At 35.5% G+C, this 17,855-nt stretch overlaps 1 protein-coding gene across 1 annotated transcript; it reads right to left on the minus strand.

Annotated features, from left to right (window-relative positions):
- Positions 1 to 13,933: 13,933 nt before the first annotated feature.
- Positions 13,934 to 17,697, minus strand: LOC149841256 (alcohol dehydrogenase-like 5). Its single transcript, XM_090004729.1, has 4 exons — positions 17,639 to 17,697; positions 16,090 to 16,182; positions 14,777 to 14,941; positions 13,934 to 14,296 (listed from the first exon to the last, which is right to left on the minus strand). Exons 2-4 carry the CDS (start codon positions 16,168 to 16,170, stop codon positions 14,180 to 14,182), a joined length of 363 nt encoding a protein of 120 aa, XP_089860855.1. The 5' UTR covers positions 16,171 to 16,182; positions 17,639 to 17,697; the 3' UTR covers positions 13,934 to 14,179.
- Between the last annotated feature and the right edge of the window lie 158 nt (positions 17,698 to 17,855).

The following is a 17,855-nucleotide window of genomic DNA, read 5'->3' on the forward strand; positions in this document are numbered from 1 at the left end:
ACCTTTGCATCATGTGTTATACACGTTTTGTATATCATGCATTTAGCCACTCAATTTTCTGCAGGAATGCAGTCTTGATATTCGGCCATTTTCATGGATGGATATTTTAATATCCGTTCATGATTTCTTGGCCATCTTTTGCACGCGTCATTATTGATATATAGGGAAGCTCCATACCCGATTTCATTGAGAAATATGTTGTAATTTGAGAAATATGATTATGTAAAATTCCCTACAGAAACTGTATATACCTGTATTTTTTTTATTTTACCCATTATATGGAATTTTCATTAAATATGTATATTTTCTCATCATAGGTATATACATATCTAGGTATATGTATGTCTATTGTATATCTACCTATATGTATACGTATATATGTATATACATATGTATATATATACATATATACATATATATATATATATATATATATATATACCTTCATGTGCATTGGATATCATATATATTTTTCCTTTTCTTTTACTTTTTTTTTTTTTTTTTTATATATATCGTCATTACCATATATCATTTAGCATAAATTCAAATATTTCTATATCTACATATATATCTTTGTTGTATATAGTATATATGTTCATTCCCTCGGTTATTTTGTACTAACTCTCATTTTGCAGGAAAATCTAGAAGATGCAGATTCCTTGGCTCCATTTCAATTTTCTTTTACTTTATGTTATGCAATGTAACAATCCAATGTAAACCTTGGAATAAGATTTACTTTTATTGCTTAGATTAGGCCGCATCTCATATAGTTTGATTTCAGTAATATCCTGATTCCATGATGCATATATCTCAAATTTTCAAAATTCACCGTGGATGAACACGAATGGCACGTGCACCAACTCTTAGAGAGTTGATGAACTCGGTGGAATCCATATTTACGGCCCTAGTCGGAATATGGACGAGACCCAGATCCATCATCTCTCTACCAGTAACATTGAGCCTACACTCTTAGGTTATCTTGAAAATGCACCTCATATTTCCAATGTTTTCAAAATATTGTGAATTAACTCAAATAAACCCTGAATATATTCATGGCCACAGTCAGAATATATGAAGGATTTACTTTGGCTTAATCCACATTTTTCCAACAAATTTTTCAGAAAGTTTTTCAAAGTGCATTCATTCATTCAAATCATCTGCATCATTCATTTTTCTCATGATTTTCTCAAAAGATTTTCACTTCATGGAATCGATTTTCTCAAGAAACTATGATGATATTCGGAGTTGGATTTTCCAAATCAAAGTTTTCCTATGATTTTTCTTGAAAATGTTATTTTCTTAAGATTCTTTTCAAAAGGAATTTTTCATCTTTCTCAAGAACCCAAGTTGATTTTCCAACATTTCAAAAGACAAGATTCTCAGGAATTCAACTTCCTAAGTTTTGAATTTCTTTCTCCAAAGAATTTTCTATAAATTTTCTATCATTTCCTTGAGAAAATTCTCAAAGTCCGAGTTATCCCGACAAATGCTTTCCTTTTCAAATGATCATCTTTTCTCAGGAATTCTTCCCATTTTCCTGAGATACTCATTTCTTCATAGTTTTAGTTTTATAAATTTTCTCAAAATTTTCCTGAGATTCTCATTTTCCAAGTCTTTATAAATTTTCTTAAAACTTTCCTGAGATTCTCATTTTTGCAAGTCTTTCTAATCTTTCTCAACATTGTCCTGAGATTCTCAATTTTCTAAGTCTTTATAAACTTTCTCAAAATTTTCCCGAGATTCTCATTTAAACTTTCTCAAGATTCTCACTTCTTCAAAATTTTCTAAGTCTTTATAAACTTTCCCGAGATTTCAAACCTTCTTCGTCTGAGTTTTTCTGAGAGATTGATTTCCATCTTTTTCCTGAGAAATGCTTTTCAACTCCAAATGTTTTCTAAGCATACATCATATTTTCCAACTTGCATTTTACAAAATTGCATAGCACATGCCTGAATTCTCTGTGCATTTAGGATAGAACACCATTTCGATGATTTTACTAAGTCAAGCACAATTTTGGTCCTTGGTTCGATTACCCCTGTTAAAGGCGGCAGGAACGGTCGAACCTCGTACCGACAGGTCGAGCTCCATCCCATGGATTTTCCCGCAATTTTCAAAACGGAGGGGAGTATTTCAAAACATTTTCCAAAATCCGGTCAAGTTTGAATCGCGAAAGCGTTTCCCTCTCCCTTTCGCAAGGAAGGGAAGACAAGAAAAATTTTGCGACGATAACAGTTGCCGAGAGGCTGGCTGGAGGCCGACAGTAGAATGGTGGACAGGGGTCGTATCCATGTCACTTTTTGTTCTTTAGTATGGTTACAACTTTCTAAGTCTTCACACTTTTGCAGTTTTATGCAGCATCCGTCTTTTGACTCTGTGGTTGCCGGGAGGGGGTGTGCTCGACACCCTCCCTCCTAGCAAATTCAGGCCGGTGGCCCCTTGCCCCCTCTCTCTCTGTGGTTGCCGGGAGGCCGACAATAGAATGGTGGATAGGGGTCATACCCGTGTCACTTTCTGTTCTTTAGTATGGTTACAACCTTCTAAGTCTTCACACTTTTGCAGTTTTACGTTGCATCCATCTTTTGACTATACGGCCCAAGCCCCGTATCATTTACACTCGTAAACACTCGAGTGCATCACAACCTCACAAGGTAGGGGAAAACTGCATGAGGACTTTGAAAACTGCAAATCGGGTAAACACCTGTGGTGAGTAAGTAATGCAAGCGTATCACATGTTATTTAATTTATTGGATGCAACACTTTTCTGTTCACACACTCACTTAGTTGTGGATATCTAGGACTGCTTTGATGGAGTTTGAAGATCATGTTGAGCATGATTTTAATGTATGAGACTAAAAGTGTTCTTATTTTTTAAGTTTGAATTTCATGCTAGTCATGGTAGTAGTTAGCGGGATATTGGAGTGTGTTTGCTGCAGGTACATGTTTAACATTGTTTTGATATAAATGATTTGAATGTATTGTAATGTTTGATGTAATTGTATTCATGCTTGTATGAAGTTACTTTCAATTTGTTTATGACTTCCATATGAAATTGTATCATGAAAACATGCTTCAAATGAATGTATCGTATTATGAATAGTTTGCATATGAAAATATTAAGTTATCAATGCATGCATCATAGTTCTTGTAATTGTATGATATATATATATATATATATATATATATATATATATATATATATATATATATATATATATATATATATATATATATATATATCAAATCATTATATCTACCACGAATGCATGATAAATTTGATGTTTTTTTCATCATAGCATTTTGATGATTCTCTTTTAACTGGTTAGGATAATATTTGTAACATCATACGACAAAATGACTGCAAATCATAAATGAATGTACCGTAAGATAATTGACAATGAGGTATCGCTTGAATATATGGATGGTGTTGAAAGTTTTATTGAATTTGCAACGACAAGTGTCAGTACAGTGGATCTCACAGGTCAGATTAGGTGTCCCTACAAGATTTATAAGAACAATCGATTTGTAGAACCTCATCGAGTTAGACATCGCCTATACAGGAAGGGTTTTGTGAGTGATTATCAGAATTGAACGTTTCATGGTGAAGAATTTAAGAACAATTTTGACGCATAGATGGATGTGGTGCACGATAATCCTTATATGGATTTGATATTTGATGTCGCAGGACCAGAACTAGATTTGATATTTGAATATATTGAAATGTATTGCAATGATTTGAAGGTATTGCAATATTTGAATATATTACATAACATTTTTTATTTGTTAGAATATATCTTTGATACGTATAGAGTTATGATTTGAATGTATTGTAACGTGTTTGAATGATTTGAATGTATTGCAATATTTGATTTGAATTATTTGAATGTATTGAAATGTATTACAATGATTTGAAGGTATTGCAATGTTTGAATGTATTGCATGACATTTTTTATTTGTTAGAATGTATCTTCGATATGTATAAAGTTATGATTTGAATGTATTATAATGTGTTTAAATGATGAATGTATTGCAATATTTGATGTGAATGATTTGAATGTATTAAAATGTATTGCAATGATTTGAATGATTTAAAAGTATTGAAATGTTTGAATGTATTGCATGATATTTTTTATTTGTTAGAATATGGTTTGTGGAGGTTACAGTGGTCGATCACCCAGTGGTAGCCAGTCTCAACCTTGATCTTTACGGGTTGCTTTGATAGGTATATCATTTAACTAATTGTATACTTGATTAGTTTAAATGCGCGTTCTATGAATTTCTAACTCATTTTTCTACAACTGATGTTTCGCCTGTACATGACCCACCTACACCAGCTGTTCATACAAGTCACGAGACAACGCTGAATGTAGGGTCTTCTCAGTCTAACACAAGAAGACTCATTCAAATAGTGTATATCGATAATCGACCGTAAGTATTTCATTTTCACTTATCCTATACTTATCTTATAAATATTATATATTGATAGTTAATATGTACCAATTCATGTGCAACGCGAAGTTCGAGCTACAAGAAGTAATACGAGAGATTAGAAATTCACTAGTTCAACATCTATCAGGACCGGTCGCTCAATGGAAAGAGTACTCGAAGGAGGTGTTGGGCAGATTATGGTCATCATTCATGGTATGTAATCGTTTCTCATAATTAATGTGTTTCATATTTAATTTTTTGTTATAGTCATGTCTACTAACTTTCTGAAAATATTTGTAGGCTTCGAATCGCTTCGCGACTACGATGGAGGAGCAGGATGCGAGGAAAGTGTGGCAGAAGGTGGCTGTCAATCGATTTGCAGACATGCTGCATAATATGAAGATTGCAGCAAGAAAAACATCTGGCAGGATAGATGATCCACTGCAGTGGAAGAGCCATGGACCTTCTACTATCAGGTCAGATGTTTGAGATGCAATGTGCGACAAGTGGGCGGGGCATGAATTTTGAAATCGCTCAGCGAAGGCTGCATAAAACCGAGTGAAAATGTCTGATGCCCATCTACACACAGGTGGATCTAGGACTTTTGGGAGCCACCTGAAGAAAATGGTAACTCATCAATCTATATATTGTCAATTTTATAAGTATTGTTGCAAACCTGTTAAATAATTCTTTTATCATTTAACTTCGCAGGAAGCAGAAAAAGAAGGCATTGTGCCATGCAAGGATATGTTTGTTGAAACACATAAACGTAAGACCACAGAAGAGTTCATATCAGAGAAGGCGAGAACGGCAATGATATGTATTTATTGTATTAATAAGCATTGTAACATACAAGTTATCATAAACATTGTAATTCTTAATTATTAATTCACACTGTAATCATTACTTTGTAGAAGTCATATGAGCAACAAATAGTAGAGCGATATGACGATGACTCCACTCAGCATCCACCTTTTAATCTTGCAGCATGGGTGACTGTAACAGGTGAACCCAAAAAGGGTCGTGTGTTCGGGTTTGAGAGTAATATGAACACCTCGCTAGTCGTTGCTTCCTCCAGTCGCGGTTCACAAAGTTCTCCCGTCAGCATTAGCTCCAAGCATCTGACTCACCTGCCTAATTCTTGGGATAGTGTACGTCAGCTCGTTAAGGACACAATGTGTGACTATTTACATGAAGCAATTTTCGACGTTATCCGTAATGAGTTATGTAATTTTTTTTAGGACAGGGGAACTTCGTCTGCAGGTGCCTCTCAGGTATGAAAGTTTCATGTGATGTATTGCATGCCATTAGATTTTATGTTACTTTGATTGTCTTAACTTAGGTGCATTGTATATAATTTATTTTATTATATTTTATTTATCAATACTAACCTTTCTTTTCTGTTATAGGTTGCTGGAGATAATCAACGTAAAGGAGTTGAAGGGGCAGATCGAGACAATGAAGAAGATGATGCATATAATCTTGGCGATGATTAGATTCATGTGTTGAATTTGTTGTACCTTCTTGTTGTTTCAAAAAATGTAAATGTTCACTTGTAAATAATTAGAACTTGGCAAAAATTATAGTGGATTGATAAATTTTTTTAGTTGCTTTTTATATATATATTTTATATGTACTTTGTTTTTTATACACAGGAAATATAAATTGTACCATGAGAATTTTTTTTTGATATTTATGTTTTAAACATTTTTTTTTTAAAATTTTTTTGTTTGCGACGGATTAGCGATGGATATTTTCCTTCGCTATTTACTATCGACGTCTAATTTAGCGATGGATTAGGGACCAATATCAATTCATCGTAATTATGAATCGACCAATGTTTTTGCGATGAATTTTAATTCGTCGCTAAGTCCGTCACTATAATAGCGACGAAATTAGCGACAAATTTTAATCCATCGCAAAACCAAAATCTTCGTATATTAACAACGGCCCTGCGATGAATCATGGCATTCGCTAATTCATCACAAATTAGCGATGGAATTTGCGACAGATAGTTTCTGTTACTAATTAGCGACTATAATTTTGCGATGGAAGCTATCCATCTGTAAGTCGACACTAATCCGTCACTAAACTGTTTAGCGACGGATTGGAGATGGATTAGCGACAGATTAAGGTCGTCGCTAATCCACACATTTCTTGTAGTGGTTTTGAAAAGGAAGAAGAAGAAGACGATGATGCCATCTTCATGGTGACAGTGCGTCGTGGGGCACTTGGATTCGTAGATTCGTCGTTCTCTCCAAGTGAGGGCACGCATCCGTTGAGCAAGACGAACATCAACGATCGATTTTACGCTTTCGTTTCAAAGAGGTATTTATTTTATACTTCATTGGTATCAGAGCGATAGTTTTTTTATGCCATTTTGTTTGCAGGTATATCCTTCGTATGAACGTGGTTGGGACCATGTGCGTTCATGGTGAACGCACGCGGCAGGCCCACCATACAACAATACATTTTTTTTTTACCATGCGACAATGGCCGCACGACCAAGGCGAGGGATTGGTCGGCTGTAGAGCCCAGACCAGGCCCAGCCTCCTGTGAGACCCAGCGGCTAGGCCGCAATCCTGACCTTCGGCCAAGTGGGCCGCTGCAGCGCACACCCAGTCTCTGACCAGACCCACTGTGGTAGAGCCGCAGGTGCTATTTTTTTTGTTTTGTTTTTGGGGTCGGATCTTGGCATTCAACCAAGGTCCATGTGGGCAAAGGCTCATGGCCTGCAGTTGGTGTCGCAGGCCATTTTTTGGCTAAGCCCCGACTAGTTTGGGGATACTCGGACCCGATCTGGGGTTATTATTATATTTATTTTTTATTTTAGTTTTTTTGTTTCAATATATATATTTATGCATGATATGATATATATACATGTGTTGAAGTATATATAATTTGTCACGTATACATGTTTATGTTATGCATTTATACATATTTGATGCATGTATACATATTTTAATATGTATGAGAATGTATATGATGTGATCATGTTGATTATTTGAAGAGTTTGAAGTACTTTGAAAGTACTTACTCCATGAGTTAATACTTTATTTATACAATTATAATACAGTTTAAATGAATATAATCATCTTAGGAAAAGTGAGATGATTATGAACGTAGTGAGCTTTCAATTCCATGCCCTGAGAGAAATTATATATTATCTAATCGTGTGATTATGATTGCATATAGATGTGCTAATGATTAGATCACATGCATGAATAACATAATTGCACATTGTATCTTTATTAGGACATGGCTACACCAAGTAAATCCATAATGAACTTAGCACAGATTGAGAAACTGAACGGTGATAGTTATGATATACGACATAGGAAGATTCAGTTTACACTGGAGGAGGCTGAGGCCTTGGAGGCTCTCAATCATACTAGAGAACGACCTGAAAATGGTAATAGGGCATAATCTCGTAGGGACATAGAAAACTATGAAAAATGGAAGCGCATGAATACTGTTGCGTGTGTCACCATGCTATGTTCTATGCAGGATGACATCATGTGCCAATTTGAGCATTATAAAACTGCTCAACGGATGTGGATGGCCCTTAAAGATAAGTTTGGAGGAACATCAATCACAAAACTTAGAAGGCTGACCATCAGGTTCGATTCCTACAGGAAGTCCCCTCAGCACACTATGAGTCAACATCTCAGGAAGATGGCAAATATGATAAGAGAGCTCAATAGTGCAAGACATATCCTTACAGATGAATAGCAGGTACAAGTTGTGATTCGCTCTCTGCCACACAGTTGAGAGCATATGAAAATTAATATGACCCATAATGAGAGTATTAAGACTTTCGATGATATCGCCCATCATGTAGAGCTAGAAAATGATTGCCTAGAATCGGCTCGACCATCTAGCACGAAGGCATATATGACAGAAAGCTCGAAGAGGCCAAAATCTTTTAAAAAAAAAATTTATGGACCAAAGAAGTTCAAAAAGGGTGACAAGAAGGGATAAGACAAAGAGCAAGAAAAAAATCCTTAGCAATGTTCTGGGAAGCGTGGTAACAGGAAAAATAAGGTGAATGCAAAATGCTTTAAGTGTGGTAATTTGGGTCGCTATGCTCGTGAATGTCATGAGCAGGAGAAGGTACATTCTCTTATAACTCTTGATTTATGTGCAAATGTTTGTAGTTGTGTACTAATTATTGAATCTAATCCTATGTAGATTTTAGTCTTAGGAGCTACCTACCATATGAACAAAGACCGCACAAACTTCATCGAATATAGAAAGAAGTCATCTGGTTCAAAGTGGTTATTCCTGGGTAACAATACTAAAGCAGAAGTCAAAGGGATCAGGACTTGCAAATTGGATTTGTTAGAAAGACGATCTTTATTATTACATGATGTTCTGTATGTTTTAGAGATTCGACGACATTTGATTTCAGTTTCTGCTTTGTCTATGTTAAATTATAAACCTGTGTTTAGAGATGTCAATGTTGACATCCTTTGTGGACAAACTTTAGTTGCTTCTGGTTTCTCGATGAATGGTTTTTATGTGTTGGATACAAAACTTAAAAGTTTGAATGTTAGTGATGAATTTTTTTCTCTTATTTCAACTGCTAGTAATATGAATGTGGATGTATCTATATAGCATACTCGACTTGGATATATAGGGCAAAAGAGAATAGATAGGCTTGCATGAGAGGGTCTTTTGGGATCCTATACGAAGATTGAAATGCTTATATATGAACATTGTCTCGTTGAAAAAGTGACTCGATTGTCTTTTGAAAAGGCAGTTGGAGCAACTTATCCTATTCAATTAATTCATTCTGATATATGTGGGCCAATGAATGTGGCAGCGAGACATTGAGCCTCTTATTTCATTACTTTCATTGATGATTATACACGATTTAGCCATGTGTATTAATTTCACATAAATCTGAAGCATTGGATTATTTTAGATCCTTTATGAACATGATAGAGAATCAACTTGATCGTAGGATCAAGGCTTTGAGAACAGATCGTGGATGTGAATATCTATCTGAATAATTCAAGAAATTGTGTGATGATAAAGGGATAGATAGACAATTGACTACTCATCAAACTATGCAACAAAATGGTGTTGCAGAAAGGAGGAATATGACCCTCTTAGAGATGGTCATGTCCATGATGACGCAGACAAATTTACCTATTTCTTTTTGGGGTGATTGTTTGTTGACTGCAGCCCATGTATTAAATCGTGTACTAACTAAATCTATTTTTTCAACTCTCTACAAATTATGGACAGGCAGAAAGCCTATTTTGGCTTATCTCTGACTTTGGGAGTCTACTACATATGTCCATGATCTTTCCCATCAACATAGAAAATTGGGTCCTAGGGGAAAGAAGTGTATTTTTATAAGATATTGTGAACATTCAAAAGGATATGTATTCTTAAGAGAGAATATAGATGAGAGTATTTCTGAGATAGATTCAAGAGATGCCATATTTATTGAGAGTAATTTTCCTAAAAGAGAAGAGACATAGCATAATTTATAATTCTATGAATTGAATGATTCAGATCAGTCTAAAGAAATTGATCATCATGTTTTAGAGACACAAGAGGATGTGTCTATACCACTATTGGATAGTGGGAGTAACACTCAAGTGAATATTGACTTTGATGAAGATCTAGCAACTCGAAAGAGTTCAAGGAAAAGAATTCCTCGTCGAAGATTCCAAATCGAAGGGAAAGCCTTTGTGGTCATTCCCCAAGATGATAAGATACCTAAGAGTGTTAGAGATGCTCTATCTTGTTCTAAGAGAGATGAATGGAGTAAGGCAATGAAAGAGAAAATGAAATTCATGGCATCCAATGAGGTCTGAGATCTTGTTAATCTTTCAAAAGGAAGAAAACCTATTGGGAGTAAATGGGTTTTCAATATTAAGAGGAATGCCGATGGATCCATCGAGCGATACAAAACACGTTTGGTTGCTAAAGGTTACATACAGATGACAATAATAGACTATGAGGAGACATTCTCTCCTGTGGTCAAATTAACCTCTATTTGCCTTTTGTTAGCCATAGTATCATATATGAATTTAGAATCACATCAAATGAACGTTATGACTGCATTCCTAAATGGAAATCTAGATGAAGAAATATGCATGAAACAACCCGAGGGGTTTGTTACTGCTGGATTTGAGGGAAAAGTATGCAAGCTCAAACGATCCATTTATGGATTGAAGCAGTCATCCAGACAGTGGTATTTAAGGTTTTGACTTTGCTATGATTGATGAGGATCACTGTGTTTATCTTAAACGTCAAGGTCCAAAAATTTATAATTCTAACTTTATATGTGGATGATATTTTATTGGATAATAATCATTTAGAGTTTCTGAAAACTATTAAAGAATGATTGTCTATTCATTTTGAAATGAAAGACATGGGTGAAACATGCTTTATGCTAGGCATAGAGATTAAACGAGATCGTTAAAAAAGACTTGTTTCTCTTTCACAAGAGTCGTATATAAAGAAGGTCTTAGAACAATTTCATATGCAAGATTGTAAACCCATAGATACTCCTATTGTAAAAGAGAATGGTTTAAGTCTTAAGGTGTGTCCAAAGGAGTCAAAAGAAATAGAAGCAATGTCCAAAATCCCTTACTCCAGTGCAGTAGGCAGTTTGATATACCTAATGATGTGCACCCGACCCGACATATGTTATGTTGTAGGGTTGGTGAGTAGATATCAAACTAATCTAAGACAAGCACATTGGAAGGTTGTCAAGAGGATTATATGATATCTTAAAGGCACATCAGATTTAGTTCTTTGTTATCATGGTGGTAACATGCATGTAGTAGGCTATACAGATGTAGATTGGGGTTGGCACCCTCATGAGCATAAGTCTACATCTGACTATGTGTTTTTGATGAACAATGATGCTATATCTTGGTGTAGCAATAAGCAGACATGTGTAGCCTTGTCCACAATGAAAAGCTGAATTTGTTGCAGGCTCGTTGGCAGTGCAGAAATATGTTTGGTTAAGGAGATTCATCAAACATTTGAGAGTCACTTCTGATGCAAAACTGTCAGTGACTTTATTTTGTGATAATTAAGCTGCAATTGCGTTTACCAAAGATTACAAGTTTCACAGTAGAACCAAACATATAGACACGAGATTCAAGTATATGCGCGATATTGTATCTAAAGGCAAGGTTGCCTTAGCATATGTTAATACCCAAGATATGGTGGCAGAGCCCTTTACTAAGCCAATTAATAAGGATTCTTATGTCAAGCATGTAAAATCTATAGGTATTTGTAAGAATTAATATGCTAATGTTATTCATATTTCTTTTTATGATTATTGTATAGCATGTTGCACATCTATATGAGTATGCTGCCAGGTTTGAGATAAATCTTCTCACACGGATTTATCGCCTCAGATGCTGCTTATGAGCGAGATGAGATGAGATGTAACAAAATTCAAGGTTGCTAAATTTATAAACATATCGGATTTTGGGGATATCATATGTTAATAACTCAAAAGAGTGTGAGTACAATGAGTTATGATATCTGTCATATATACGTATATGGGATACATCACCCTAACTGGGTTAGGATGAGGTCTCATGTATATTTAACTATATAGAGAGATTGACTTTGCTATCTAAATGTCAAGGGTAACCTGGTTGACCAGATCTAAGGACTTGGATAGACATTGCATGGGAATGTGCATCCTAAATGACTCAAGTTAGTTTCTTGGGGAGGAACTGAACTAGTATAGATCTCTACGGCAAAAGAATTTATAGTGTATGAATACACTCACTAGAGTGAGATAGTCTTGCCGTAATACGTGAGTCATACCATGTATGTCGCACCATAACTATAAGTCAATAGTTGCGCCTTATGAATATTGCCCTCCTCTATAAGTGGTGGTGGGATATTATCAAGGACAAGCAGAACTCTCAATGGATCCTATTCTTGTCTACTTATAACTTGTTGAGTCATTTTAGCAACTGGCATGTCAACTCGCAGAAGTTCGGCTTTGCCTATTTGGATGAGTTGGTCTAAGGTTTGGTTGGTCTTTATTGAAAGAATCTCCCAAGTTTCTCTCTCTCCTGACGGGTGCATATGAGGCCCGGGAGCTCCTCTTAGATCCCAATCCTTTGCTTGGATTCTTTCCTATGACAGGGCTCTAACCCAGTCTCATTTGCATTCGTGGGGTTTTGGCAACCCAATGTGTCCTCTGCTATGACCACCAAGAGGACACATTCCATCTATTTTGAAAATGCGTTATTTTCCACAACATCCTCAAGGCATCACGGTCATTCACGGATATCACTGTCAGGAGAGAATCATGGTTTATTACTCAACACACAATAGCAGTTGCAGGATCGACGCTGAAAATTCATTTGGCGTTCTTGGCTATGTTTAACATGCATGGTGGGCAGTTGGAACGAGAGGAATGCATGTACGTTCGATGGCAGTTCTCATAGTCCATGTGTCATCATCTCGTGACATATGGTTCAGTCCAATTTTTAAACAATGTAACTCACTGTTTGTATCCCTACAGGCCGATCTCTCATCGGCCTGAACTCTCATTCTGTTGTTCCTTCTTGAAGGTTAATGAAACGTTTTTTCTTTGCCTCAAAAAAGAAAAGGAAATTAACAAGTAAACGCATGCACAAGTCACTAAGGTATACCATGTGGGTACTGTCAGTGTTGTTAAAAGCACGCCTTGAGGCGCAAAAGGCGCGCCTGGCCTTGAGGCGAGGCCCTCTGCTCCTCAAGGAGCCAGGCTAAGGCGAGAAGAAGAAGTTATCAATTTTTGTTTTAGTTACTTTTTTATAGTTCTTTTTAATTCTCAATTCTATAATTAGTTTCTTAGTCATATAATCAGTTTTTTTGTTATTTTTATTATTATTTTAATTCTGTTATGTTGTGTAGTTTTTTCACAGTTATATAATTTGTTTCTAAGTTATATAATTACTTTCTCAATTATATAATCAGTTTCTCAGTTACATAATCAGTTTCTCAGTTACTTTTACATGTTAATCTTGTATTTTTAGTAATTATTTGAGATCTTTTATTTCTTATTGGTTGTTGCTTCATCAATAAAATATTTTGTTATTTATTTGTATTTTTAGATATTTTTTATAGTTTTTTTAAAGTTTTCAAAAATAAATTTTGAGGCTTGCGCTTTATGCCTCGCCTCAGTTTTCGGTGAAGCACCTCGCTACGCCTCAACGCTTTTCACAGCATTGCTTCTTGCAGATATGATGCAACTCCGATACACTCAAAGCACCATAATCTATACATATCTTACCAACTAGTTATTCCAAACCTGAATAAGGGTCTGTTTGAGAGCCGTAATTGAGAGCGGCAACGAGGGATTCATGAAAATCCCATCATCTTCATTGATTGGGAACACCGCGTTGAGAGGGGAGATGAACTATTCATATTCACGCAATGAATAAATGGATTGTGTGTGTGTGTGAGAATACGAGTTAGAACTCTTATTTTATTATGATTAGTATGATTTTATCAAGACAATTAAGACAAGGAGAGGGAATAATAAATATTGGCAACTTATTGGTTTATGAAAAGATTACAAAAGGCCATTTAAGTAACACTTTTTCTTTTGGAATCTATATAGAGAATGGGCAAACAACACTATCAAAACACATAGGAAGAAACGAAGCATCTGATTTTTTGGCAGCTATTACCCCTGCTTCTGCTTCTGCTTCTGCTTCTATAATAGTTAATAATAGTTAAGATAACCAAAGAACGTGAGAGTAACAAGTTGTCATTTATCCATCCATATTATGCATTTGACACTCTCACCCTTGATCAATAGCTCAAAGGCTTTGTTTATTTCATGGAAGCTCACTTCATGAGTGATGAATGGATCGAGGTTCAGTTCCTGCATGAACAACAGAAGGATGAAATTATTCGCTTACGAAAATTTTAGTGTAATCTACAAAAAGCCCACCTAACTTTTTTGTTATTTACAAAAAACCCAATGTTTTTGGTTGTTACATTTAGCTGCCTGCTTTTTTGCATTTGGGTTTCAAAGACACTCTTGATCCTAAAATAAATTAATAAGATCGCCTTTGTTTTACCAACATAATAATCAAAATGTTGGGTTTTTTCGAGAATAGCTTATGAGTGAGGCAGCTTTTATGTAAATTACTAAAAAATTATAATTGGGATTGGATCCAGATCCATCTGGGTACAATTATCTGGATGTGATTCCAGATGAATAAAGAACCTCATGGAAACATACATGGCAATACAGTGTTATGTGATACCTTTTTTATTTCTCCCAGAATGTCTTACATACATGGTAAGAGTTGGATCTGGATCCAGATCAGATTTGGTAGGAAGGGTCAAGAATTTTTACCTCATCCTTGCACTTCTTGACCAAAACTGGTATGTCAGACTTTGGTTTGATGCCACCAAGCAAATAACCCATCACGCTTTTCCCAGTCAAGATCTTCATCATGTCTAGGCGAAAGGGTTCTTTGCTGCCCGTGTCTACCGCTAAGATGATTGTTTTACCCCATCCCTGCGCATTACAGAACAAAACTGGTAAATTTTTCACTACTTACCAGATGGTGATCCATTTCTACTATTTCCAAAATTTTGATCAGGCACATACACCAGGGAGAGGTGTGTGTGTGTGTGTGTGGGGGGGGGGGGGGGGGGGGTGGCGAAGCTAGAAAAATGAAAGTAGGAAAGAAAAAAATGATAACTTTTTCAACCATTTCAAACTAAAAAAAAAAATTGAAAGAAGTTTTTCTAAAAAGTGTAATTTTTTATAAAAAAAAAAATTTGAGGGGCTGAGGATTTTTTCCTATAAAAATCACCCACAACACATTTTATTTCATAGGCTGCCATAAGAAGAGTTTCCTCAATCTTCATCTTCCTCCAACCCACTACCATTTTCAGGTCTCTCTCTCTCTCTCTCTCTCTCTCTCTCTCTCTTTGAGAGGGTTCTGATCGACTCCTCTCTCTCACATTTTCATTCTATTTTTCTCATGCTATACAAACAATGAATATTTTTTATTTAGAAAAGTTATCATATCAAACTTCTCATAGGCAACATTTTTTTTCCTCTGAGAATTTTTCTTGCTTCCAAACATGTGCCCTAATTTTGCTTTAGAAAATCGTTTCCTGATCTGAAAGTGAATTTGAAAAACAAGTCCTAATATGTCTCTGCTGCCAGCTACGGGTCAAGTTTTGCAAGTTTTCTTTTCAAAGAAGCTTCGCCTTCACCTTATCTCTTAATTCTAAATCTACCTTGGGCTTTTACAATTGGCTGCATGACATGATAATCTCTTTTTTTTGTTTGTCAATGATACTAATTTTGGGTTTAAAATTAAAAATAAACATGCTATACTTAAGAATAATGATATTTCTCAGTGTATTCACAAAATGTAGCAATATTTCTCTTGTACCAACTAGCTCGCTTGCAGGTGAATTTGTGGGTATTGTGACGATTTTATCTTCCGCTAGAGATTGCCTTACGACTATCACTACAGCATATCTAGCGACACTTTTTTCTGTTTTTTTTTTTTTTGTAAATGACACATGAAAATGGTGTTACCATCTCAATGCAAGACTCCTAAACAGGAGCCTTAATGAAAATGGTTATTTTGACATGCAATTAACAAGTAAACACATACAAAATACATTAGTCAATGGGCATCATACCATGTGGGTACTGTCATAGGCTTCTTGTACATATGATGAAACGCCAACACACTCGAAGCAATAGTCCACTCCACCGCTCATCTCACTTATCACCTGAATTACTCGTCATGGATCCCACATTATCATATCAATATCAATTAAACATATGCTCGAGGTTGTAAGCTGGTCAAGCTTAGGTTGATCTTGATCCGAAATCTGATTCAAATTCAATGTAGCACCTATTGGTACATAAGAAATCTATAGAATAGATTTTCTTTAATGAATAGATCCCACAGCAACTTTGAATATTGAATTCAAAGGGATCAAATAGGAAATGATACTCTGAATCATATAATGAAATATATGATCAACCAACATTTATCGAATGTGAAAAAGAGTTAGAAGAAATGGTTTGATCCTCTTATTTCTTGAACCGAGAGATCCATGAATCGGGATCCTAAGTCTTTGATCAGCCAAGGGTTCGGATTTAATCATTATTGGATCTGCCCTAATTGGATCTTGCCTAATCAGGTTTGGAGTTGGATGCGAAAATGCCGATACTGAATCTGGATCTGACTAGCTAATCAGATATATTTTATATGTAATAGGATTGGATTATTGTTGGACTCAGATTTTGATGCAAAACTGCATAACGAATCTGAATCTGATTCTTAATGGGATTCAATCTACTTGCTTTACCGAATCTGACTAATCAGATTGAGATTCTGTCAGATACTCAACCCAAACCCGATCCAAGTCTAACATGGGTCAGACCTAGCTAGTTGGGTAGAACCCTAGATCTGTTTCTTCCTTTTCCCAGTCCTCCCCAACAAGCACATCATACTGGGACAGTTTTGGTATGCCTTTGTTGATGAACCGGACTGGACTTGGGCTTGGCTCAGGCTTGGATCTGAGACACATGACACATTTAAAGTTGTGGCTCTAACTAGACCATATTCACAAATATCAGCATTGCAATTTCCCAAAAAAAAAATCTCGTGGTGAATTGAAACATTTTGCTTTCAGAAAAATGGGAAAAAAAATCTGAACATATTTAGAATTTAAAAATATTTAAAATATATAAGCGACAAAGAAATATGAAAATTAAGTAAAATAAAAAAAATTAAAATCATGGAAAAATCATGTTGTAATGAAATTATCATTTGTCGTGATTTTATACATTTTTTATCATTTAATGAAATTATCATAATAAATTCAAAATGTCACGGATGATATCTGCACTAGAACCAGCAGACCGAACTCACGAATCAGTGGTTATGTTAACAGACCCGGAACTGGATTGAATAGGAGCTAAGAATCCAGATACAGCTCTGGAGATTCTGCTAACGAGATGGAACCAAGCCTTATACGGTCCCATATATTCTTTTCAATGATTTTTTTACAATGGAAATTAGTGGATCTGATGTGCTTAACCCAGAATCCATTCATGGTTCTTTTCCATGGATATGATCCATTTTTCCAATGGCTGATCCGAACCAGATCCGACCGATTGACAACCCAATGAATGCAATAAAATTGGATATAGTTCAGATTATCATTAGGTCCAGACCTGGCTTATTGATTTGTCTCCACATTCAGTAGGGTTGATGAAGTCCGTAACTCCAAGTTCCTTCCCTGGAAAAACATTGAGATTTAAACATAATTAATCAGATTGAACTCACACCAATATGGCTGCATATATGGTCGATATTTTCACATATATCGTCAATATTATTGTAAATCTCTCGGTTATTTTCATCAAATATTCAGAGCCCATAAAATAATAG

This window comes from Nuphar pumila, chromosome 4 (assembly GCF_984573655.1).
Source record: "Nuphar pumila chromosome 4, dmNupPumi1.hap1.1, whole genome shotgun sequence".
Classification (NCBI taxonomy): domain Eukaryota; kingdom Viridiplantae; phylum Streptophyta; class Magnoliopsida; order Nymphaeales; family Nymphaeaceae; genus Nuphar; species Nuphar pumila.